Source organism: Bos mutus, chromosome 5 (assembly GCF_027580195.1).
Source record: "Bos mutus isolate GX-2022 chromosome 5, NWIPB_WYAK_1.1, whole genome shotgun sequence".
Lineage (NCBI taxonomy): Eukaryota > Metazoa > Chordata > Mammalia > Artiodactyla > Bovidae > Bos > Bos mutus.
This window is the reverse complement of record NC_091621.1, coordinates 92,708,027-92,734,778: the sequence shown is the minus strand read 5'-3', so window position 1 is coordinate 92,734,778 and position 26,752 is coordinate 92,708,027. Positions and strand designations below refer to the sequence as shown.

Sequence of the window (26,752 nt, the reverse complement as noted above, 5' to 3'; positions counted from 1 at the left end):
GGAGGCAAAGTCCCAGTAGAGGGAAGCCCTGTTTCAAACACACAACCAGTCTCCCTCTCAAGACATCTATCTGCTAGATTCTGCTGCAAGGGCTAGAGGTTATCAAGTTAAGCTCAAAACTTCTCAAAGGCACAAGTGACTCTTAAGCAGGCTTTGAGATGTGGAAGCAGACTCACCAAGTTCCTAAATAAAATGCCTGAGAAAGAGACAAAGGTGAACAAAATCTTTAAAAACTGTAACCCAGCCCTGCTCCAGCTCAATGATGATTGGATTAAAATAAGCCAGTGATCATCTCTGCCTAAGAGAAAAAAAGAGGCAATTCTTTCTGATGGATGACATCATATGGTAAAAGAATCCGCATGCAATGCGGGAGACATGGATTCGATTCCTGGGTTGGGAAGACTCTCTGGAGGAAGGCATGGTAACCCACTCCAGTATTCCAGAATCTAGGGATTCTGGAGAATCCCTAGGGACTGAGGAGCCTGGTGGGCTACAGTCCATGGGGTCTCAAAGAGTGGGACACGACTGAGCAACTAAGCACAGCACAGGTCTTTCACACGTAATATCTGTCATGCAAATTACTAGACACTTCAGACGTTTGAAGAAAATCAATCAATACTGTTGATAGCGGTGCATGTCCTTCTAAATTCATTTTTTAAAAGCAAAGCTATGATTACCTTTCATATATAATCTTGTACCCTGAGCTGTAATTCACTGCCAAATTTTTATTGCTTCTGAAATTACACCCAGGATTGAAGTGTGCAATTGTAAAGAATTTCTTTTTTTTCGAAGAGTAGTTGGCATGTATTAATTTTAAAGCGTAAACAACAGATATTCAAATTGTTGGGGGAGGGCACCTAAAAATAACCAATGTAAGCTCAAACTGATCATCATTTAGGCAGAGTCTGATTAGTTTGTAGACTTCAATTTTAATACCTCAAGTACTAAACATTTACCATTTCACCATCTGACTTAGGTATGTATACAATACATATACGTATATATGGTCTCTTTTCTTCCTTGCCTACCACAAGGGAACCTGCTCTGATTACATTCCTAGAGGAAGCAACCTTCTATTCCACGTGATCCTGTTCTCTTGTCCACATATCAGCTCTATCATTCATTCACTCAGTACACATTTGTTATGCAACTACTGTCCCAGGCACTGTGCTCTCCTGGAACTGCCAGCCTAGTATATGGAATGTTGAGCTGAGTGGGAGCTGTCAGATGAAGGCTGTGATCCCAGCACAGGAAAGAGTATCCATAAAGGCTGGAGGCAGGAACAAGCTTAGTACGTTCAGGGCTGAATGAAGGCCAAGGTGAGGAAAGTGGCATGGGATGAGAAAGCACCTTACATATATTGGTTCATTTAACTTCCACAGCAACCCTATGAGGTAGTACTATTCATATCTGTTTTACAGAATGGGAAATTGAAACCCAGAGCAATTAAATAATCTGTCTCAAATCATACCGTTTCTCAGCGGTAGAACATGTTGCAAGGAACATAGAAACATGGTAAAAAAAAAACACAAAATAATAATTTATTTCAATCTATGATGTTTCTTCTCATTGTAAGCATGAATTCAATACAAAGAAAAACACAATAGCTACTTCATGCACTGGTCAGTGAATTCCAATGTAACAGAAGGCAATGAAGCATCTGTTTCACTAAACACACAAATATGTCACCTTCTACCATCTTATTTATAACTCCCTTTGCCTAGGACATGAATCACTGTAATATTCCACTTCTCATGATTACAAGTAAGGCATTGTGCTAGAGAACGGAAAACAGTTTTACTATTAAAAAAAATCCAAGTTACTCAAAAATTATAAAAAATAGGAATAGGTTAAATATCTGTAATGGATTAAAGAGTTACTGACAACTATTTTAGTTACCAAACCTAAACTTTTAACTGAGTTATGTCAAAGAATTCAATTCAAATCAGATCAGTTTTTTAAAAATGTACTGAAAGCTAATATGCCAGACAGACACTGTATTAGATGCTGGGAATATAAAGATGAATGAAATACACTGTCCTGTCCTCAGTGACCGCACAGTCTAATCGAGCTTGGCAGACATGCATACAGGCAATAACCATAAACACAATGAGAGGAAGGTTAACTGGTGGAAGGAGGAAGGGAAAAGGAAGCGAGGAGACGTCTAAGAGAGGTCACATGTGAGGTTTATTAGAGGATTCATATGAAGTTGCAAGGCTGATCAATTTGAAAAGGTATTATAAGCAAAGAGAACAGTACATGCATGCAAAGTTATGGAAGAACATATTCTGTTCATTAAGTTACAGGGTATATAACCTACATTTCCTGAGCAGCTGGTAATGAGGTGGTGGTTAGTCGCTTAGTCTGTTTCTGACTCTCTGTAACCCCAAGGACTGTAGCCTACTAGGCACCTCTGTCCATGGAATTCTTCAGGCAAGAATACTGGAGTGGGTTGCCATTCCCTTCTCCAGGGGATCTTCCCCACTCAGGGATTGAACCCAGGTCTCCTGAATTGCAGGCCAGATTCTTTACCATTTGAGCCACAGGGAAGCCCAATGAAGTGGTTCGGTTCAGTTCAGTTCAGTTCAGTCCCTCAGTTGTGTTCGACTCTTTGCGACCCCATGGATTGCAGCATGCCAGACTTCCCTGTCCATCACCAACTCCCAGAATTTACTCAAACTCATGTCCATTGAGTCAGTGATGTCATCCAACCATCTCATCCTCTATTGTCCCCTTCTCCCGCCTTCAATCTTTCCCAGCATCAGGGTCTTTTCAAATGAGTCAGGCCTTCACCATCAGGTGATCAGAGTATCAGAGTTTCAGCTTCAGCATCAGTCCTTTCAACACATATTCAGGACTGATTTCCTTTAGGATGGACTGGCTGGATCTCCTTGCTGTCCAAGGGACTCTCAAGAGTTTTCTTCAGCACCACAGTTCAAAAGCATCACTTCTTTGGCACTTAGCTTTCTTTATAGTCCAACTCTCACATCCATACACGAATATTGAAAAAACCATAGCTTTGACTAGATGGACCTTTGTTAGCAAAGTAATATCTCTGCTTTCTAATATGCTGTCTAGGTTGGTCATAACTTTTCTTCCAAGGAGAAAGCGTCTTTTAATTTCATGGCTTCAGTTACCAACTGCAGTGATTTTGGACCCCCCAAATAAAGTCTCTCATGTTTCCCCATCTATTTGCCATGAAATGATGGGACCAGATGCCATGATCTTAGTTTTCGGAATGTTGAGTTTTAAGCCAACTTTTTCACTCTCCTCTCTCACTTTCATCAAGAGGCTCTTGATGAAATGAAGTGGTAAATTGCTGTAAATAGACATACTAAGGAGTTTAGATTTTATTCCACATAATGGGAAACCACTGAAGGACTTTATAAAGGGATATGATATAACAGATTTGATTTTTAGAACAATTACTTAGTAGCAATATGGAAGATAGATAAGACAGGAAAATCAATAAGGCTATTATAGTTATTCTGACAAAGACCCATACAGGACAATAGCAGTAGGAATAAAGAAGAGAAAATAGTTTTAACAGATGTTTAAAAGCTAGAACTTAAAAGATCTGGTGACTTATCAGGGGAGATAGGGAGGGAAGAAAAAAGTGTAATTTTCAAGGTTCATGACTTCAGCCACTGAATGGAAATTTTTCTTAATGGCCTTTAAGTATATGATAGGCTCCTGAGCATCAGATATAAAATGAAGTATTGCCTGAAGGCAAAGAGATATGAGACGTATCACTTTACTGTATCATCATCCTACTCAAGAACAGCTGCATACTGCCTACCACATTAAGTGAAAAAAAAACATTCTATGTATGTATGATACACAAATCCTTCTTTTTTCTTGCCCCTTTCATTTTAATGCCCATATCACACCCCCAGGGCTAACACTAGATACATGTACAAAAACTGTCTTTTTTTCTTGTTTAAAGTTTTTTTTTTTAATGTGGACCACTTTAAAAATCTCTATTGAGTTTGTTACAATATTGCTTCTATTTCTTGTTTTGGTTTTTTGGCCACAAGGCACCTGTGAGCTTAGCTTCCTGACCAGGGACTGAACCATACCTCCTCCACTGGAAGGCAAAGTCTTAACCACTGGACCACCTGGAAGTCCCCAAAAACTGTCTTGGAAGAGATATATCAAACCTTCTAATAAGTTTCTTTACTAACAAAATTCAGACTGGGGAAGTTATTCCCAATCAAGAGCTCAGCAACAGAGCCTTTAGAATAAAATACATCTGGGTGTCTCCTCTGGAGATTTTGACTCTGCAAGATCTAAGTTATCTGTAACTTAGAAAAGCTTAACAGGTGAGTTTGATGAAAGCCCCAGCTGAAAATCAGTTATGGAGACAGATAAATTTTCAATTAAAAGTTAAGTTTTAAGAACTAGCAGCTAAAGTTCAGGTTTGATTTCATCTCTTTTGTTTCCTAATATTTTACCATGGAAGTTGAATAAAACTAAGTAATATGATACCATGAAAAGAATGTGAAACTCTGAAGCTGCAGTTCAAGTCTGAGTTTCTTGGGTTCACAAACTATGTGGCCTTGGGCAAAATACTTGATCTCTCCTTTAAGTCTTAATTTCTCAGGGGAATGAAGAAAGTATAAAGGTTATATAATGAAGAGGTTGTAATAGATAAATTTTGTAGATAACTTCTAAAATAATATAGAATTACAACACATTTTCTTTAAATATTTGGAAAAAGACCACATAGTCAAATGAAAAACAAACCTGATCAACATATAGCCCAAATCATACATCCATGAAAATTAAGTACCTCAAACTGTTTCAAACACATTTCTTAAACTTTGGGCATAATTATTGATTGTTGATTATTAATAATCTTATTAATAGATCATTAAAAAGCTATACCAGTAAAAAATTATTGCTAACATTTAACAAGTATGCTACATTTTATATTACTGAAAAATGAATTTGTTTGTAACTCTGTCACTTTACTTTTTTAAGATGAAAAACTACTTCAAATGTCTGTTTTGGATATCCAAAAGAATACACAATGTTTCAATAGCTGTCAATCCATGGAACATGGACTAAGGCAACTTTTGTACTCAAGATAGTAAGATAGTGTAACTTGCTGTCTATGCAATGTAGTCAGACAAATAAGAGGCACAAATATATCTGAAAAGAATTAATTTCCAAAATATATAAAGAACTCATGCAACCCAACAGCAAAAAAAAGAAACAATCTAATTAAAAAATAGGCAGAGGATCTGAACAGACATTTTTCCAAGACAGACATACAGATGGCCAAGAGCCACCTGAAAAGGTGTTTAACATCACTAATCAATGGTACAACCTCACAAACCTGTTAGAATGGTTATTACCAAAGAGACATTAACAAGTGTAGGTGAGAATGTAAACTGGTGTGGCCACTATGGAAAACAGTATGAAGATTCCTCAAAAAACTAAAAACAGAACTATCATATGATCTAACAGTTTCACTTCTGGGTATTTAGCTGAAGGAAATGAAAACTCGAACTCGAAAAGATATTTGCACCTGTTCACTGCAGGATTATTTATAATAGCCAAGGCATGAAAACAACCTAAGTGTCCGTGAATGGATGAAAGGATAAAGAATAGTCAGTCACAGTCGCTCAGTCGTGTCCGACTCTTTGCAATCCCAAGGACTGTAGCCCACCAGGCTCCTCTGTCCATGGGATTCTCCAGGCAAGAATACTGGAGTGAGTTGCCATTTCCTTCTTCTTGGATCGAGCTTGGGTCTCCTACATTACAGGCAGATTCTTTACTATCTGAGCTGTAAGTGGTGTGTACATATGTGATGGACTATCATTTAGCCATAAAAAAGGGAATTCTGCCATTTTCGACAACATGGATGAACCCTGTGGGCATTATGCTAAGTGAAATAAGTCAGAGATAGACAAATACTGTAAGATCTCACTTATGTGTGGGAATCTAAAAGAAAAACAACAAAAAACCTCACAGAAGCAGAGAGTAATAGCTGGTTGCCAGAGGCTTAGGGTGGCAAAATGATTGAAGGTGATCAAAAAGTACGAACTTTTAGTTATAAAATAAATACGTCACAGGAATATAATGTACAGCCTGCTGGTGACCACAGTTAAAACTTGAAAGTTGCTAGGAGAGTAGATCTTAGAAGTTCCTCATCACAAGAAAAAAAGTGTTTATTAACTATGTATGATGGTGGAAGTTGACATATTGCTGGAGCACCTATCAAAGCCCTGAAGGATATACAATAAATAAGCAGAGAAAAATAAAAACTGAACAGTAAATTATATAACCTTTATAACACTTTTATTTTATTGTTAAATATTATAGTATTTATTACTAAACCAACTTGCTTCCACTAGTATTCCTCAAAGGATAGTGTTTTCTCCTTAGGTATTAATCTCCATATCCAACAACACCAAGCATACAGGCAACTAAACATGCATGTGCCCATCAATTAATAAACAGTTCGTCTTATTGAAAGCACACTTGACAGTTGCTGTGAAAATGGTTTACTCTTTCATAAACACTACAACAGTGAAAGAGGTGCCTTTTCAAACATCAAGTAAAATGCTACGGTGCATGCTCACACTCAGTTGTGTCCGATTCTTTCCGACCCCATGGACTATAATCCACCAGGTTCCTCTGTCCATGGAATTCTCCAGGCAAGAATACTGGAGTCGGCTGCCATGCCCTCCTGCAGGGGATCTTCCTGACCCAGGGATCAAACCCACGTCTCCTGCTTGGCAAGTGGATTCTTTACCACTGGGTTACCTGGGAAGGATCCCCCCCATCCCCACCGCTACCAATGCTACTACATCAGTCATTACTGCCCTCTGGATACAAATCTACACTCATTCAATAAGCCCTACGGCCTGCTCACAGCCTGGCTCAGAATGATTTTTCAGTCTCATCTCCTTCGTCTGCCTGTTGGTCATACACCCTGGCCACACCAAACTTCTGCCTGCTCTCTAAACCCACCAGACCTAGAGAGTCCTTCACCCACTTCTCCACGGCACACTCCTACTCATCTTCTAAGACCAGTCACCACTTCTGTGAAGCTTCAAGGGAGAGTTGATTTTTGTCTGCACCTCTCACAGCGCTATGTGTCAACCTCCCTTACCTGGTGGAACAGACTACACTAACCACCAAATCCTTCTAGAAATAAAGCTACTTAAAAGCAGAGGCTCATTCATTTTGATCATCTGACTGATACCCACCACTTTTAAACAAGAACAAAATCATTGATGAATGCTAAGAAAAGCAAACAGATATTGTTCAAGCATTCTCTCTAATATAACCTGGAAATGTATATGTACGTGAAAACACATGAAAGATCACAATGAATTCATCAACCACCAGATTAAATGGCGATTATCGCTCTGCAAAAGGATTCATTATTTTTACCAGAAAGTGAAAGTGAAGTAGCTCAGCCGTGTCCAACTCTTTGCAACCCTGTGGACTGTAGCCTACCAGGCTCCTTCCTCCATGGGACTCTCCAGGCAAGAATACTGGAGTGGGTAGCCAGGATGTTCCTGACCCAGGGATCGAACCGGGGTCTCCGCATTGCAGACAGACGCTTTAACCTCTAAGCCACCAGGGAAGCCCTTTTCCCAGAAATACTTAAAGTCCCCTTTAAAAATAAACTCTTTGTAAAATTATCCCTTTTATCCATTTTGTTATGTGACTTTTCAGAACCACTTTGTTACAAACCTAGATACATTCCTGACTGGCAACAAGATGATCATGCAGTCCAAATAAGACAGTCCAAAATTCAAATTTTAAAAGGCAATCTTGAGTAATTAAGTATCAAAATCATTCAAGAACCCTTTCAATCTAGTTTTAGATATCTACATTTTCTGAAGCAAGTCTATCTTTTGTGCAAGTCACTTTGTAAAATGCTTCATTCAATCATTTCTTAACCAAATCACTTGTGGAAGGTTTTAAGAATAACATGCAACAAAGTTAACATTTAGGAAGCTTTTGTTATTATCAGTTGTGTCAGAACCTGAGTCAGATACAAGTTCTAAAAATTCAAATACAATAGGACATAGATCTGACTTCATCTGTATAAAGTCTTTGTCAAGTTAAATGTGAGCTATGCACAGAAACTGGGAATGAATGAATCTGAAATTCTAAAATACATCTTCCTTCATTCTAGTAGTTAACGGCAATAATAATAGCCACCATTTAATGAGCACCCACTATTCACCAGACATTTCACGTAAATTCTCCCTGATCCATCCAAAAGCCCCTCAAAGAAATCTGAGCCTCAAACATTAAATGGCTGGCCAAGGCTACACAGGTAGCAGGTTCGTGAGCGTGTGCTCAGTTGCTTCAGCTGTGTCTGTCTCTTTTTAACCCCATGAACGGTAACCTGCCAGGCTCCTCTTGTCCATGGGATTCTCCTGACAAGACTACTAGGGTGGGTTGCCCTGCCCTCCTCTAGGGGATCTTCCCAACTCAGGACCTGAACTCAAGTCTCCTGCATCACAGATGGATTCTTTACCCACTGAGTCAAGTAACAAGAAATGAGATTCAAATTCAAATTTGAATGGTTCTAAAGATTAAAAGTTAATTCACTTCTATGCTAACAACGTGTAATACTGAAATATTAACCCAAATTTCTACAAGTCTCTTTCTTTCTTTGAACTGCTTAAGGATAAATGATTTAATGTATTTCTGTTTCTCATCACCTTAGCATGCAATAGTCATTCTTTGAAGCATTACTAAGACTCTGTGCCTGAAGTCTATGCTTTTTGAATACAAAAATTAATACAGAAAACCTCCATTAAAATTAGAGTTGGGAATGGCTTGTAGAGGGAGTTCTCACATATTCTCACACTCCATTATTTGCATGCAGTGACCTTCACCGACATGCCTCGCTGGAAGCAGAACTCTGCACAGCAAGAGCCCAGGCAATGAGAAACCTCTCAGCTCCATAAATGAAAAAAGTTACCACCACCCCAAACTCCTACTTTCCTCCCTAGGACTTTCATTTAGAACAGCCCCCTCTCAACTCTCTCCTTTTCCCTATAAAAGCATGCTCCCCTTTGTCTTTGGACTTATGTGTGTGAAGTCACTCAGTCATGTCCAACTCTTTGTGACCCTATGGACCACCAGGCTCCTCTGTCCATGGAATTCTCCAGGCAAGATTCCTGGAATGGGTTGCCATGTCCTTCTCCAGGGGATTTTCCCAACCCAGGGATAGAATCTGTGTCCTTTAAGTCTCCGGCCCTGGCAGGCGGGTTCTTTATCACTAGCACCACCTGGGAAGCCCCTTGGACTTACCTATGGTTCACCACAGATTACATTTCCCAAATGGTAATTCTGTGCTGTTCCTCAATAAACCCATTTTACTGTTTTAGAGCAACAAGTTCTACTTTGATACTTCTATACAGTTAACTGTTTTGAATAGCACACAACAGTAACTTCCTTTTACTGAAGTCTAGATAAATACCTTTTTGGAGAAGTTTCAGTACCATGTTACATAAAAATACCAACTACTTTCTCTCAATGCTACTTAGAGGTAACCTCCATGGAGCTTAGCTTTTAGGTATTAAATGCTCTGAAACTAGCCTTAAAAATAAAGGAATGGATTAAAAGGGGCTCTCTAAATATTTGATTAAATACCAGGTGGTAACATCAATTTCAAGTATGAATTCCATGCTGGTGAAGGAAAAAAAAGTTTCAATTCAATAAAAATTCTGTTCCACCAGCTCTGCAAAATTTCACGGCTCATCTGCATTCTCTTAAAGCTTCTTCACTGATGGTACTTGTTTAGAAAGGATCAAGAGCCAAGTTTAATATAGGATTTATTTAATTATATCTGTTTAGGACAGTTGTATGTGGGTAGTTATTCTGCCATCAAAGTAATTAGCATTAAGATCAAAAGCTCCTTGCGTGAATCCAGAATACAAATTTGTTTGGATTTTATGTCATGGAACCACAGAAAGAATCCAGTAAGTCAACTTTAACTGAATTTATTTATGCCTGTCATTTCCTTTGGGGCAAATTCATTTTACAGACTGCTGGCAAAATAAGAGACTCAAAACTGGTCAGCTTTTATTGTTTGGTATTAACTCTTTAAGTGGTGGCCATAGAGCTGAAGCTAATTCAGCCATGTTGTTGGTTCAAAAGGGAACTTAATTATCTCAAGCCAAATGTATTTATATAATCAGTTGACAGGAAACAGATTAACTGCTATTATAATGTTCCTGAAGCCAGGAACTAGAAAACAAGATGAACTGTAATTAGAACAGCTCAAAAGCAAAGAGCTACCAGCTACTTTTTGTCCTTTTACTAAATTTGCAACAAAGTTTTATTTTATTTTTTATTTTTCACTCACCCTCTTGTGCTGTTTTATGATTAACATCAATGAACTCTGCAATAAGAGTAGCTGTATGTGTTCACAGAATTACACAGAGATGAAAGGAGACTCCAAAGACCATCTAATGCAACTAACATCTGAAGAGTATGTTCCTTTTACTATATCCCCACTAAGCAACCACTCCTAGAGAAGGAAGCAACCCACTCCAGTATTCTTGACTGAAAAATCCCACAGACAGAGCCTGGTGGGCTACAGTTTGCAGAGTTCGACACAACTGAGTGATACACACACCCCTACACCCACACACGCAATAAGCAACCAGTGGATGAAACATTTTCTACCTATGAAAGCAGCCCACTCCATCTTCAGATGAATCCTGTACAGAGCTTTCACTCAGTAAATAAATCATTATCGTTTCTACTTTGTTGTATCCGTAAAAGTCATGAAAAACAGATCTCTTTTTTCATATGAAGTCCTTTGAACATCTAAAGAGAGTGACTTTCTCCACCTACTTCCATTCTTTCATGAGTTCCTAACATGAAATGCAGTAAGTCCCATGTCTATGCTGGGCAAGCTTCAAAAAGTTAAATTTATGTGCATATCTAAAATTATTTTAATTTAAAAGCATATAAAACTGTGAGTTACCTAAATATATTAGTTACCAACTTTAAATGAGTTGATGCTCACACATAGCAAAATCTTCCTTATATGCATACTTATACAACTCAACAAAATCAGATACCAGACTGTTTTTACACTGTTTCTATAATTAACTGCCCTAACTGCCCCTAATGTATACCAGTGAAAAGTTCACATGAAAGACTACATGTTACCTACAATTTTAATAAACATTTAACGTACTTTCTATAAAGTTTTAGAGATTTGTTTTGTAGTTTACTTGAATAACAGGATGAATTATGTAGTTTCAAGTAATATAGATGTGATCTCCCTTCCATAACTTTGACAACTTTCACCCAAAGTCAAACAAATTAAAAAAAAAATAAAAAATTTTTCATTTTTTTAGCCTAAGCCAGAACCTGAACTTAAGGCATTTTGGTCATCTGATTTCTGAAGGTCCTGAGATGGACTGCATAATATATTTCAAGATCCTCACTTTCAATATCAGTAGACGTTACCTTAAAACATTTTACATGTCCTTACCTTAAATAGCAGTTCATTAAACTCTCAACTGAATGCTGGATACACAGACTGTTTTGAAAGGCTAACATCTCTCAAATTACAATGACAAAATTATTAAACACTCATTCTACAGTCACTTACCCAAGACTCATGGTATAAAACTGTTAGTAGATACATTGCATAATCATAATTCTGTCTCTTTAAAGGGCACCTTTAAAAGAGAGAGGACAGAAGTCAAAATGGTAAACTTTCAGTATACAGAATAATTTGCAAAGTACACAAATACTAAATACAAAGGATAACTTATATTCAGGGATTCCCTATCTGCCTTAAGAAAATTCTGTCCTTGGAATAAGAATTATCTATGTACTTTATGATTTGAGGACACTGAAAACTGATGCTATTTTTACTTTTATTTAAGAGGATCTCTTCGCTTTCATTACTAACAAAGTTATTTACATATGATAATAGCTTTACACTATTTTTAATATGACTGTGTCAAACCCAAGCGCCTTTCATGATCTCAGGGCTACGAGTCTGCAACTACAGGAACATATCTGCTGTGTTTCTTTAAAGAATACAGAGACAGATGGTAATCTAGAAGTTCATCCTGATCTCCCCAGAGCTGATTCTTTTAAAAATGAGCTACACTACACAATGCTGTATTTTTTTTTTTACAATGCTGTATTTTTATGCTGTCATATTTAAAATGGAACTAATGGCCCAATATTAGATAAACATCTACATGAATATGATCTGGCATTAGCTTTTAGGCTACAAAAGTAATAGAGAAACGGAAGTAATTAATTCTAATTTCTTTCAACATAACTATCATATGACAGTTGACTTCAATTGTACCCTGTTTATTTTGTATTTGGTTTAATAGTTTTCTACACAGTTGTTATGGTAAAACATATTTATACTCTGACACTTGTAAACTTAGGGGAAAAAAGCAACATTATCAGAAACTTTTAAGAATTTCTAACTTTTTTTAATATAAATTTATTTAACAGTAACATTTTAAAGGTATTTTTTAAATTGCAAAGACTAAAAACACAGTGCTATTTTATGTTCTCTGAAGCTAGCAAGAACATATTATTAATGTATTAATATTTCAAATCTATTTCTCCCTGAGCTTTTTCCACCCCCATAGTTGCTACCTCTGAATGTCAGGCCACTTCTCTATACCACTAAGAAGCAAGACATAAAACCTAACTGATATGGCTGGTTCATGCTGATATATGATAAGACACCAATATAATATTGTAAAACAATTATCATTCAATTAAAAAAAAAAAACTAATTGATACTGACACCTCCCAATGCTTTGAAACTAGGATAAGGAGAGAGAGAGGATATCTGCCATTTGCTTTTCTTTATATTTTGACCTAATTTAGAAACAACCAAAGTATAATTCTAGAAATAAAATAATCATTTAGCAAAAACATACCAACAGCCTTGCTTTACCTCAAATGATCTAATTTATAAATTCATATACAATAAATACTGCTTTTACAAACTTCTATGCTAGCACTGAAATTGTGCTTATTTACAAAAGTGCCCTGATACATTAAATTTCTACATTTAATAATCTTGATTTTAAAATATAAGATTTCTATACTTTGATTTTGCAGAAAGCTGTTTAAGCATTAATCACTGGCAAATTATACTTTGTTTCCTTCTAACATCTTCCCTGAGTTTTACATGCACAAATATATTAAAAATAACAATAATTTAACTCAGCTACACAAGCCTCTCCTTGAACACAAAGATCACATCAATAGGAGGCTAGTGTGAGGATATTAAAAAATGAATGAGACAGCTTCTCTGACCTAAGAGGTTAATATCAGGCCTGCCAGGGGACTGGAGGACAATAAAGCAACACATGTGATGATACACTGAACTATTCTTTACCTGTCTGTCTTGATGGTAAGCACATCTGTGCTCTTGCAGTATCGATCTCCCACTAGTTTAATAAGTTTCTTCTTTGCATGATCATCTAAATTCAAACTGGAAAGTTTAACCTTAAAAATACATGAAAAAATTTTGAAAAAAATTATATACTTTAAATGAAAAAAAACAGTGGCAATATTATCTATACTAACATTAAAAAAGAAACCTTTTCAAAAGCCTTTGTATACAGAGTTATCAATTCACAAGTATCATGAAGCCCGATCCTATTCACGGAAAAAAAAAAAAAAAAAATGGGAGCAAACTGGGAGTTCTTTGAACGTTCTGGGCATAAGTATCTTTCCTAAAAGAATTAATGACATGTCTCTTGGATAAAATTACAGTGCTTATGAGTAGCAGTAACTAGTAGAATTCAACTCAATAAGTGTTAGTAAAGCTGTTTTTAAAAATAAATGGATGAAAAAAAAATTTTTTAATAAAAATACATGGATGAAACATACAGGCTTTAAGGACTCCTACCATGCAAGTATGAGACCCATATCACTGCAACAGTTTAGGGGCATTTATTTTAAGAGCTGCAGATATCTCAAGGAAGCCAGAATAAAGCACCATGAGGGGTCAAAATATTTGAAATGATTCAGTTCAACATCTCTCAAAATGCTAGTCCCGCAAGCTGCTAAAAAGAGTTTTAAAAAAATTTACTTCATTAAAAAGGCTCTCTCTATTGAATCTATTTAGGAAATGCTGAATTAAATTGGGTTCTTCACGGCAGGATTTCTTATACAAAGCAAAATGTTAAACAGCATTCTGAAATTTCAAGATGCAGGATGGTGATGTAATAATTTTCAAATTTATTCAACTCGTGATTCCACTTTTCAAGGGATAATTCATGAACTTAGTCTTTCTTAAAACATATTTTGGGAAATGCTGGGCTAAATGAGCATACTTTTTAATTTGCAGAGAATTATGGCCTTGGCTGAAAGGTATTATCCAGAGACAAACAGGCTTGATCCAGGAAAACAGGTTACAGGCTAGAATACAGTCAAGTGAGGTAAACTAAAGATCATCTTTCCATGGAGAGCATTAAGCATATGCAAGAATTAAAACTATATGAAGTAAAAGGCTAAGTAAGATTTTGAAATCCCACATATTTCTTTTTTCTAGCTTCAATAACCCAGCATTTCTCTCAAGACAACTGTAGCGTAAGAGCTTACTTATTTTCCCATTTTTCCCACTAGACCACAAACTCCTGAGAGTAAGAACAGTATCTGTCTTGTTCCTGGCAATGACCTAGCACCTGAAAAGCACATAATATATATCAGCTAAACGAAATCATACATTTTAAAAAGGGAGGATATGTTGTTTCTTTTTTAAGCACAGTGAATTTTTATTTGGATTAGAGAAAATAGGAAATAAATAAATATGAATGCAAAGACCGTTAGTAAGAACAATGACAATTAAATATTAATCCCAGAGGATGATCATATGGTGTAGGCAATGCAAAATTACTAGTCTTCTGAAAAGAATTTATGTCAATAATCAGGTTATTAGTCTGAGGGATAAAATGTTAGTTTTATGATGACTCTGATCGCTAGCATTATGGAGAATTACCTATAAGAAAAGCAAAAATATACCTACATTTTGATTATTATTATGAAAATATATGCATCCACACAGATATAGTACAGAGAAAGAAACAGCTTTTACATTCAACTACTGAGAACGTAGTGATTTTTCACTTTTAAAACTCATTCAATAAAATTCAACATATTTAACAATAATTTAAAAAATTTACCATTAAAAAATTTGTGTTTCTAGTTTCTAATGTGAGAAAGTCAAAAACAAAAATTGGCAGCAATGCTGCAATGCTGATCATTACTGTGACAACTGCTTTAAAACTCATGTTCACATTAACATTTTAATGGTCAAAAGTTATATAGGGTCTTATGCCAGAAACTCATAAATACTGCAGAAGCAGCTGTGTGGTACACTCCCGCCACCTACTAGCACTCAAAGGCACTGCAAAATTGTAGTCTTTAACCTGGACTAAAACTCTTACTTTGAAGTTGACTGACATTTATTTGTCATTCTTTTTCCAAAATTCAAAAGAATCCTTAGACCTTTTTTTTTTACAAGTTACTATATTTTAAAGGGTCAGTATTAAACTATTAACATTATGCTCCAAACACTGTTGACATTTCAAATCAGAGGTGGTTGCAGTAATAGGTGTGTATCTTCAAAAGTCCACTTAGAATGATATACACTGAAAGAGGTCTAAATGTGTGATATATTTTCTCTGTTTACAAGAATATGCAATTAGTTAAAGAACAATGGCATTAACACATAACCCGAGAACTGGACTTCATGTCTAGATTTCTACTTAACAGATAAGTGACTTTAAACAAATCAGGTGATCTTCCTGTCTGTTTCCTCATTTATAAAACAGAAAGAATTTACAGAAGTTTTGTCAGGAGTAAGTGAGATTAAATAGAAGAAAGCACTTTTAAAGTAAAATCCTACACAAATATGTTACTTTAAATTCTGAACTACTTCTATGACTTATCACAAAACATGATACCAACTTTTCCTTCCCTGAATTTAAAAATCTGAGTATCTCTAAATAGTATTTTACAATAGTTGATTATCTTCACAATATTACGTTAAATCATGCTGGTCTACACATTTTAGTCTCACTGTTTCACCTGCTTCTACCCTTGGACCACAGTACCAGTCTGGACACTACCTCTGAACCTCAACTACCAGCAGATGGAGTGAAAATAGTTCCGAAGGGCAGCCAGGAGTCAGGCAGCGGGGTGTAAGGGACGGAGGAAGATGTGGTGTGGTGGCATGAGACAAGGAGCAGATCGGCAGGGATGGCCATAGGATACAGTGAGTGGTGCCTGCGGGCACACTTTAAATAAAGCACTGATTATTTTTATGTGAAACAAAATCAGCAGATTTAGAACCAGTAGGGACCTTGTATGTTTACTCTAGTACTTAAGACTAAGGCCCACAAAAATTAAACCCCAAAACATGAATTAGAGTCTAAGTTTCCTAGAAATTCCCCGGCAGTCCAGAGGTGAGGACTCCACTGACTGCTGTGGGTCCAGGTTCAATCTCTGGTTAGGGAACTAAGACCCCATAAGCCCCATGGTACGGCCAGAAAAAAAGAATCTAGGTTTCTCTGGGTTCAGAGGTTTTACCATAAAACACAGAACTCAGTGTTTTGTTATTATCATTATTATTAAAAGAAGTAACATTTATTACATTCTTAAAATGTATGAGGTATTATTAGTCTACAATAGACACTCTGTTAACCCATGGAATGGTATCAGTAAAGCAGAATTTTAAGTTCTTCTGTTTTCCTTTGTCGATCTATGTTTCATAAAGTGTATATAATAAATCTTTTGTAATTTTTATATTTTCAGTATCTCTAAATACATAATTATATTGCTAGACACTTAAACTATCCTGGAAATTTAAAAAAATGCTGAAAAGCTTCAAAAATTCATTTCATAACCCTGACACTGAAACTCAAAGAAAGAAAATTACGAGTTAGTTATGGCTATAACACTGAAAAAATTTCTAAAAATTAAATTTTGTCTATTTGTTAGCATACAATGCAAAGATGGCTGCACAGATTTTCAGCATATTTTTGCAGTAAATTGGAGTCTTTCAATTTAAAATACAGATTACATGGAGTACAAAAACGAAACTTTTTGTACTGGAAAGACCCTCAAAAAGGTGGGCTGTCACCCTCCAGAACAGGTGAATCAAAAGTACATTAGTAAGGGATCTCTGGACAAAGGGCTGATTCTGGGAATGGGACAGGAGTATCTAAAATGAACTAGGAGCATTTTGTGGTGTCAAAAAATGAAGATGTGTTTAAAACACAAATGATGGGGCACGGCCAAGGAACAGAGGGGCCAAGTGAATAAGTGTCCAACTGCCAAAACCAAAACAATTTGAGCAACACAACGAATTATTACTGGACCAAAATCCAAGGGATAAAACAAATATCCCTGAGTCCACACTGATATAAATACATGATTGAATAAATAAACAAATGGAGGAAAACAGACCAATTCCCCACATAGAAGAATTCCAAATAATCTATGTGATCTTTCTCCCTCAAGGTGGTGGAATATAACTTCCATAAATGTGGGCTATGCAGAGTGACTTCCTTCTAAAGGGTATCCTATGGAAAGGAAGAAAAAAAAAGAGTAATTTTCAAGTGGAGAAAGATCTAAGCTGCATCACCAATGATAAATCAAGTGAGCAACCTACACCCTTGCTCTGATGCTATGAGAATGCCACTTTGCTTGAGGCTTTTTTCCCCAAAACACAGAACAGTCTAACCGTGAGAAAAACATCAAACTAATTCAAACAAATCGAAACTGAAGGACGTTCCACAAAATACATAACTGGTACTTCTCAAAACTGTCAAAGTCACCAAAAACAAGGAAATTCTGAGAAATAATCAGTCAAGAAGAGCCTAAGGAGACAAGATGACTAGTGCAATGTGGTACCCTGGATGGGATTCTAAAGAAAAAAAAGAACATCAGATAAAAACTAAGGGAATCTGAATAAAGCATGAACTTTTAATTAAAAGTGTATCAATAGTGATTCATTCAAGAGTTGTAACAAATGTACCAAAGTAGCATAAGACATTAACAACAGGAGATATTTGGTGAGACATACAGCAAACTCTGTACTATCCTTGAAACCTCTCTGTAAATCTATTCTAAAAGTTTAATTAAAAAAAAACTGTCCGTGACTGCTGTGTGAGAAAGATACATCATGTGCATCAAGAAACCAGGGTACTGGAAACAAGGGTTTCCAGTACTAACTTAGGGAGTTCCTAGGCCACACGTGGAACTGCACTGGCACGTGGCATGTTCCTGGTGAGTGAAGCAGGGCTTTGATATTCCTCCAAAGCAACATGAGATGAAGACAAATGGTGCTAAATAAAATATTAAAATAGCAAATCAGTCAGTGGTAAAGTAAAAGAATAATGTACCATAAACTGATCAGGACTCAGAAATGATTCAGTAATTGAAAATCTAGAAATTAACTCATTACTTTAAAAAATTCAAAGGAGATCATTCCAAAAACACTAGTAAACTAGGAACAAGAAATGGCAACCCACTCCAGTACTCTTGCCTGGAAACTCCCACGGATGGAGGAGCCTGGTAGGCTGCAGTCCATGGGTCGCTAAAGGTGGGACACGACTGAGCGACGTCACTTTCACTTTTCACTTTCATGCATTGGAGAAGGAAATGGCAACCCACTCCAGTGTTCGCGCCTGGAGAATCCCAGGGACAGAGGAGCCTAGTGGGCTGCGTCTATTGGGCTGCACAGAGTCGGACACAACTGAAGCAACTTAGCAGTAGTAGCAGCAAGAACAGGATACGTTGTTAACATAATAGGGACTACTGTCTCAAATTGGGGTCCATTTCAGAGTTAAAGGCTAAACACTAGAGGCACACACATTTTAGAGCAGCACAAGGGACTACATAAATATTTTAGAAACTAATGCAAAGGAAAACAAAAAACAAGATGTTAAAAATGAAAACTACCATTACTTTATCATTTATTTCTTGAGAAATGACCCAAAGAATCAACTGAAAAGTCCTAGCATTCAGATTTTGGTCTCTAAACATCAATGTTCACTAAAATGTATTAGAGCTCCTAGAGAAATAGCTAATTCCAGGTCTGAGATACGAAATACACTATAAAAGGAAGGCTGGGCCATCTTGTGTCAGAAGGCAAGGAAATTTTCAAATGATAATGGGATTGTAAAAAAAAAAAAAAAGATACAGGAATCAGCTTAGACTCCTACTGGCCAAAGTTTGGACACACTTGAGAATATCAAAAAGAATACGATTTTATTTGATTAAAATTTGCTGAACATACCTATCTACACATACCTGTTCAAGGGAAATAGAAAATATATAACCTCACATTAGAGAAAGATTGTGTTGTCAGTCTCTTAACCATGTGATCAATCTCAGCATACTAAAAATATAGTAACCAGACTTTACGTGCCTTCTTATGGAATGAAATATACAATACATAGCAACATCTCTCAAATACTGTTGTCACAGTTAACTATAACCTAAGCAACCCGTTAAATCTAGCTTCCAGTTTATATGAAGTACAGAAAAATAAGGTAAATGACATCAGGATGCATTGACAAATGCAGAAGGTAGGGGATGCTGCAGAAGAAAATGCCTGTCTCTTTAACTTGTCTAGTAAAGGTGGGGGTGGCAGGCCGGGGAGTGGGCAAAGGAGTAGTGGGGTCCTTTGCTGGTCTAGATTTAAAAAGATGTAAATAACATCACAGGCAAATGCAACTGTGTTTGACTGGATCCTGGTTTAAACAACTCAAATGTCTACTGACTTTTAAGTGGATAAATAAAAGTGAAATGAAAGTGTTAATTGCTCAGTTATGTCTGATTCTTTGCAACCCCATGGACTGTAGCAGCCCCCAGACTCCTCTGTCCACGGAATTCTCCATGCAAGAACACTGGAATGGGTTGCCATTTCCTTCTCCACGGGATCTTCCTGACCCAGGGATCAAATCCAGTTCTCCTAGTATTGCAGGTGGAATCTTTACCTGAGCCACCAGTGAAGCCCAAGTGGATAAAAAAAAAAAAATGTGGTGTATCCATAAAATGAAATATTATTTGGCAATAAAAAGAAATGAAGAACTGATACATGCTATAACAGATGAAACACTGAAAGCATTATACTAAGCAAAAGCATACATGTTATATTATTCATTTACATGAAATGTCAAGAATGGCAGATCCACAAAGAAAGAAAGTAAGATTAGTAGTTGATAGGAGAACATTGGTGAAAAGGGAGTGATTGATAATGGGTATGGGATTTCCTTTCTATGGTGATGAAAATTTCTGGAGTTAAGTAGTGGTGACGGTTGCACATTTGTGACTATGCTAAAAACCACTGAGCTGTAAACTTTAAAAGGATGAATTCTATAGTATGTGAATTATCTCAATAAAGCTGCGATTAAAAAGAAAAAATAAGTTTGTAAGAAATCAATACAGCATCAAATTGGGCAAAGGAGCAAAAAAAAGTATTCTACAAAGGAATAAACTTTCACCCTCATTTGAATTCAAAGACATACATATTTCAAATAAAATTTTTACCTATCAAGCTAACAGGTAATAATAATATCTAATCTGGTAAGAGTACAGAAAAATACAGGCTTTCTCACAATCTGCTGGTTTTGTATTTGGAGAAATTTTATATAATCAAATAACTATCACAATATATATAAAAAATCCTTGAAAGATCTATATCCTTTGACCTGACCTCTCATTTTAGTAAGTTATCTGAGGAACATAATCAGAAATATATATAAATATTAATTTCTAAGAATATTCATTATATGTTTCTAATAAAGAAAACTGTTAGAAAGCCTAAATGTATCAGTTTTATAGTCACACATACAAAATACTATTATAAAATAAAGTGTTATAATAATTCTTTTTTTTAAAATAACTCTTACCCGTAAGATCACTACTCGTGCTTTGGGGTTTCGAATAGATGGTCCTGATGAAATATAATCAGCTGTGTCAATTTCAATTGGAAAATGCTTCTCACATTTCTCATCACTGTCTAATGCAGCTGGCCACTCAGTGCAAAAATCTGAGAATTAAAAAAATTTTCAATTGTAGTTTTATAATTCTCATTGTAATACATATTACCAGACAAAATCAAATTATTGAGGGAGATCACTTTTCAGGATACATGAAATGAAAGAACAGATTCTCTTTTGCACTTTATATACATCATCATCCCACATGCATCACTTTTCTTCCTAGGTGAATCCTAATTAGGGGATTTAATTAAGGGAATGGTTTGGCTAGTTCAGGTTTGGTGGGGAGCAGTAAGTTAAAAGGGAACTATAACCTGATGGAAGCTTATTATAGCTTTGCACATATCTGTTATGAGACAGTGTTAATTCCTGACCAACTGAATGCAAAAAATTTCATAGAGCCTGGAGCATTATTGTTTTTGAAATGGCAATAGGTAATATGAATTCACATCCAAATGAAGGTTATTAAAAATCAGATGAAGGGGAAACGGAAGTGAACGGCAGGGCCAGCTGACCATAACAGAGTGAGAGTTTGTGCGTCGAACAAGTTGAACATGAATGTCAGAGGACTTGGATCTCAGCTAAAGGACAGTATTCCAGTTACTGAGCTTGTCAGCAAGTGGACCTTTTGAAAGTCATGATCTTCTTTGAAAAGGTTTCTTGTGTGAAAAATGAACTTCTGCCCAGTCATCCTCTTGAATTATCAGAAAAAAATTACCAGCTCAACCAAGATAAGGTGAACTTCTCCAACACTGAGGAACATCCAGGGTCTATTTGCGTCACTAAAACTGCAGATGGAATTCAAAGCAGGGCAGCAGGTTAAGCGTCTTCCATTTCTTCCAAGCTCAAACCTTTCACTGGATATTTTGAGGGGTAACGACGAGACTATTGGATTTGAAGACATTCTAAATGATCCATCAAAAAGTGAACTAATAGGAGAACCGCATTTGATGGTTGAATATAAACTTGGCTTACTGTAATGCCGTGTGCTGTTCATGGAAGTAGAGGTGTGCGTCTTGTTTATAGTTGTCTTTTTCCTATAATTGGATGTGTACGACATTAAAAGTACTGACACATTAAAAAAAAAAAATCAGTTGAAGGGAAGTGAAAGAAGCTCTGAAGAGGCTCTAAGAGGGGATTCCCAGGTGGTCCAGTGGGTAGGACTCAGTGCTCTCACTGTCGTGGCCCAGGTTCAATTCCTGGTCAGGGAACTAACATCCACCAAGCCATGTGGTACAAGCTGTACCAGAGAACTGAGATGTTGTCAATCTTCTTTCAGAAACTGAGTCAACAGGGCCTCTAATTGTAAAGCCTGAGTTACCTTTCAGTTCAGTTCAGTCGCTCAGTCGTGTCCGACTCTTTGCGACCCCATGAATCGAATCACGCCAGGCCTCCCTGTCCATCACCAACTCCCGGAGTTCACTGAGACTCACGTCCATTGAGTCAGTGATGCCATCCAGCCATCTCATCCTCTGTCATCCCCTTCTCCTCCTGCCCCCAATCCCTCCCAGCATCAGTCTTCCAATGAGTCAACTCTTCGCATGAGGTGGCCAAAGTACTGGAATTTCAGCTTTCAGAGTCACCTTTAAATGATCCTTAATTCATGTTTCTTTTGACTTCTGAGCTCCTGGCACTAAATGGAAAGAATAGACTTCTCTGCACATTCACGCAAGACAGCCAGTCTGGAGAGAGTGGGTCTACGTCTGAGATCTGGGCTACAAGCAGAAGTTCTAAGCCCGGAGAACACTGCTCATAGCACAGAGGTGCAAACTCAGGCCTCAAATGGGAAAAGAAAAATCTTTCAAGGAAACGAGTGAGCTCCCAGCCTCCTGTAGCTATCAGTACAATACCGAGGCACTCCCTAGGTGGGCAACTGATTTCATTTTGCCTTTGTCTATCAAGTTAGTACACAGTACAGGGCTCCCAGTCTGGGATGAAAACTTCTAAGATTATCAGGTTCCCCTTAACAGAAATCCCATTTCCTAAACAACCTCTTCCCAAGAAGAGCTAAAACTAATAGGTTTCTTAGATCAAGCGCATGAGACCCCATGGATCCATGCTTTCTCCAACAACATTTTCCCCAAGCTAACGACTTTCTTATAGTAGACACTATATTTAGCTCCCGTTTAGACTTTAAAATCAGTCAGCAAAATGTCACTCCAGATTACAGAGACTTTCCAAGACCTGGGACTAAATATATGTTAGCAAATTAAGTATAGCTCACACCATTCCCTAAATACTGTGTTTAAGAGATCAATACTCAGACACTCTGAGGGGAAAGAAATAGCTTTGCCATTAAGAACATTTTGACATTTAAATAAAAGGAACGGAGCAAAATTCCTGGGGTTAAACTGCATTCCCATTATGGACTAATCCCAGTATCCTGTACTATAAGATGCAGCAGTGCCAGGCACTTTGTAAGACAGACTAGTTTGGGGAATTTTATGAGTTACTGAGTTTGTACTGACCTTTAAAAAAAAAAAAAAAACTTTGGATAAGTTATTTCAATCACCAGATGATAATTACAGTTTTTAAATTAAATTGCCCGATTATATGTTCAAAAAACCCCAGCCAACTGGAAAGTACATAATAGACCCCTCTCAACCTTTTGTTCATCTGATAGGTAGAGCAACAGACTAGAATTTGGAAGACCTTGGTTTTTACTTAACTTCTGCCACTGATTATTAAAGTTTTGGTAAATTACCTAACTTTCCTGTGCTTCAAATTTTCCATCTGCAAGTCAGATACAAAATCTGAACTGACCTACTCTGAAAGAAAACTGAGAAGAAATACTTGAAAAGCCTGTGAGTTATTTGGAAGATATGATCTAAATCTAGAAGCTGGCAAAAGTATAAAGGCAAAATTAAGGAAAGATTAAAACATTCACTTAAATATTATAAAATATAATGCTACTCTTCTAAATGTACTGTATATAACCCTTTCATTTAAAAACTATGAAGTATTTTCAAACTATCCCATTACCAGTTTCTAAATTATAAATGCACATTAAAAAATAATGTTTAAAAAACAAAAAAAGTGGAATTTATCACAGGGTAATATATTTGGTCTTCTGTGTGTTCTTTCCATTTCGTCTTGGTCTCTTCAGCATCTACTAGGTCTCTACTGTTTCTGTCCTTTATTGTGCCCATCTTTGTGTGTAAAGAGGGCTTCCCTGGTGGCTCAGACAGTAAAGAATCTGCCTGCAATGCAGGAGACCTGGGTTCGATCCCTGGGTTGGGAAGATCTTCTGGAGAAGAGAATGGCAATCTCCTCCAGTATTCTGGCCTGGAGAAATCCATGGACAGAGGAGCCTGACAGGTTGCAGTTCACGGGGTCACAGAGAGTTGGACACAACTGAGTGACTTTCACTTTTTCACTTTTGGGTGTAAAGAAGGCAGAGTGCCAAAGAATTGATGCCTTTGAACTGTGGTGCTAGAGAAGACTCCTGAAAGTCCCTTGGACAGCAAGGAGATCAAATCAGTCAATCTTAAGGGAAATCAACTCTGAAACCATTGGGAGGACTGATGATGAAAGCTCCAGCATTTTGGTCTGATGTGAAAAGCCGACTCACTGGAAAAGTCCTCGATGATGGGAAAGACTGAGTAGAAGAAGAGAGGATGAGATGGCTGGGTGGCATCACTGATGCAATGGACATGAACTTGGGCAAACTTTGGGAGATGCTGAGGGACAGGGAAGCCTGGTGTGCTGCAATCCATAGGGGCACAAAGAGTTGGACACGACTGGGTGACTGGACAACAATCCATTTGTTAACTGACTTTGCAAAGGATCAAAAAATTACATATGATTTGTATCATATGGGGCACAAATGTGCACCAATGATCTCTGTCAGTCTAACATTGCTGCTGCTGCTAAGTCGCTTCAGTTGTGTCCGACTCTGTGCGACCCCATAGACAGTACCCCACCAGGCTCCCCCGTCCCTGGGATTCTCCAGGCAAGAACACTGGAGTGGGTTGCCATTTCCTTCTCCAATGCATGAAAGTGAAAAATGAAAGTGAAGTCTCTCAGTCGTATCTGACTCTTAACGACCTCATGGACTGCAGCCCACCAGGCTTCTCCATCCATGGGATTTTCCAGGCAAGAGTACTGGAGTGGGGTGCCATTGCCTTCTCCGCAGTCTAACATTAGGCACCAACAAATAAAGAAACATACAATCTAAAGGGACAGAAGTTCATCCTAATGTCTCAAAACAGAAGATAACATAACTTAATGAAAACAAAAGAGATTTTTCTTCCCTCATTTCAAATGTAAGGTTATTATTCCTGCCTTTTAGACCTCTTTTTACGATCTTTTTATTTTTTCTTCTTCCTTTTAATTTTCAACTGGAAGGCCCTTAACGAAGCTCATATTTCATCATAATCATTTTACTACTTTATTTCTCCTATTAGCATAATCAGGCCACCTGTGAAGTTTCTGGTTTCATTTCCTTTTCTGAAAAGCCTTGATAACTATACTAAGCAAGTAGACATCACCTTCAGATGAACATGGGAGTGCATGCATCTCAATACTACATCTTCATTTCCTTTGGATATATATCAAGAAATAGCATTGCTAGATTATATAGTGTTCTAATTTTCATTTTTTTGAGGACTCTCCATGGTGTTTTCCACAGTGGCTGCACCAATTTGCATTCCCACCAACTGGGCACAAGTGTCCTCTTCTCCACATCTTCATCAACACGTTACCTTCCTGACAATAGTCATTTTGGTGCAGTGATTTTGAATTTTTTCCCCTGATAATTAGTGACGTTGAGCATCTTTTCATGTACTTATCAGGCATTTGTAAACCTTTGGAAAAATGGTGTCTATTTAGCTCTGCATATTTAAAATCAGTTTTTTTTTTTTTTTTTTTACTATTGAGTTGTATGAGTTCTTTACATATCTTGGCTATTAACCTCTTAACAGATACATGACTTGCAAATGTTTTCTACCATTCCACAGATTGCCTTTTCATTTCATTGATGGTTTTCTTTGCTGTGCAGAAGCTTTTTAGTTTGATGTAGTCCCACTTGTTTATTTTTGCTTTTCTTGCCTTTCCTTTAGGTGTCAAATTCCTAAAAATCATTGCCAAGACCAATGTCAAGGAGCTTACACGCAATGTTTTTCTCTAGGAGTTTTATGGTTTCAGGTCTTATGTTCAAGTTTTTAATTCATATTCATTTTTGTGTATAATGTAAGAATGTGGTCAAGTTTCATTCTTTTACATGTGGCTGCCCAGTTCTCCCAATAGCATTTACTGAAGAAACTATCCTTTCCTGATTAAGTGTTTTTGGTTCTTTTGTCACAAATTAAGTAAACAAATACACGACTTTATTTTGGAATTCTGTTCTGTTCCATTGATCTATGTGTCTGTTTTTATGACGAAACCATACTGTTTTTTGACTACTACTATTGCTTTGTAATATAGTTTGAAATCAGGATGTGTGATGGCTCCAGCTTTGTTCTTTCTCAAAACTGCTTTAGCTATTTGAGGTCTTTTACAGTTTGTTCCATGTCTGGGAAAAATACCTTTGGAATTTTGACAGAGACTGCATTGAATCTGTATACTGGTTTGAGTTTTATGGGTGTTTTAACATTATTAATTCTTTCAATCTGTATCTTAACACTTATAGGAGTCTTCTTCAATTTCTTTCATCAATATTAGTTTTCAGTATACAGATCTTTCACCCCCTTGGTTAAATATATTCCTAAGTACTTTATTCTTATTTTTATTATGTGTTCATATATATT

At 36.9% G+C, this 26,752-nt stretch overlaps 1 protein-coding gene and 1 pseudogene across 1 annotated transcript in view; one reads left to right on the top strand and one right to left on the bottom strand.

Moving 5' to 3' along the window:
• The window catches only part of MRPS35 (mitochondrial ribosomal protein S35), a 44,387-nt gene that overhangs the window by 5,066 nt on the left and 12,569 nt on the right, over nucleotides 1-26,752 (bottom strand). The window contains exons 5-7 of the mRNA XM_005902459.3: nucleotides 20,916-21,055; nucleotides 13,385-13,494; nucleotides 11,612-11,681 (exon numbers count right to left, since the gene is read on the bottom strand). Coding sequence (XP_005902521.1) covers nucleotides 11,612-11,681; nucleotides 13,385-13,494; nucleotides 20,916-21,055 — 320 coding nt within the window. The remainder of the gene's footprint in view (nucleotides 1-11,611; nucleotides 11,682-13,384; nucleotides 13,495-20,915; nucleotides 21,056-26,752) is intronic.
• On the top strand, nucleotides 21,560-23,136 carry LOC102272393 (proteasome maturation protein pseudogene; annotated as a pseudogene).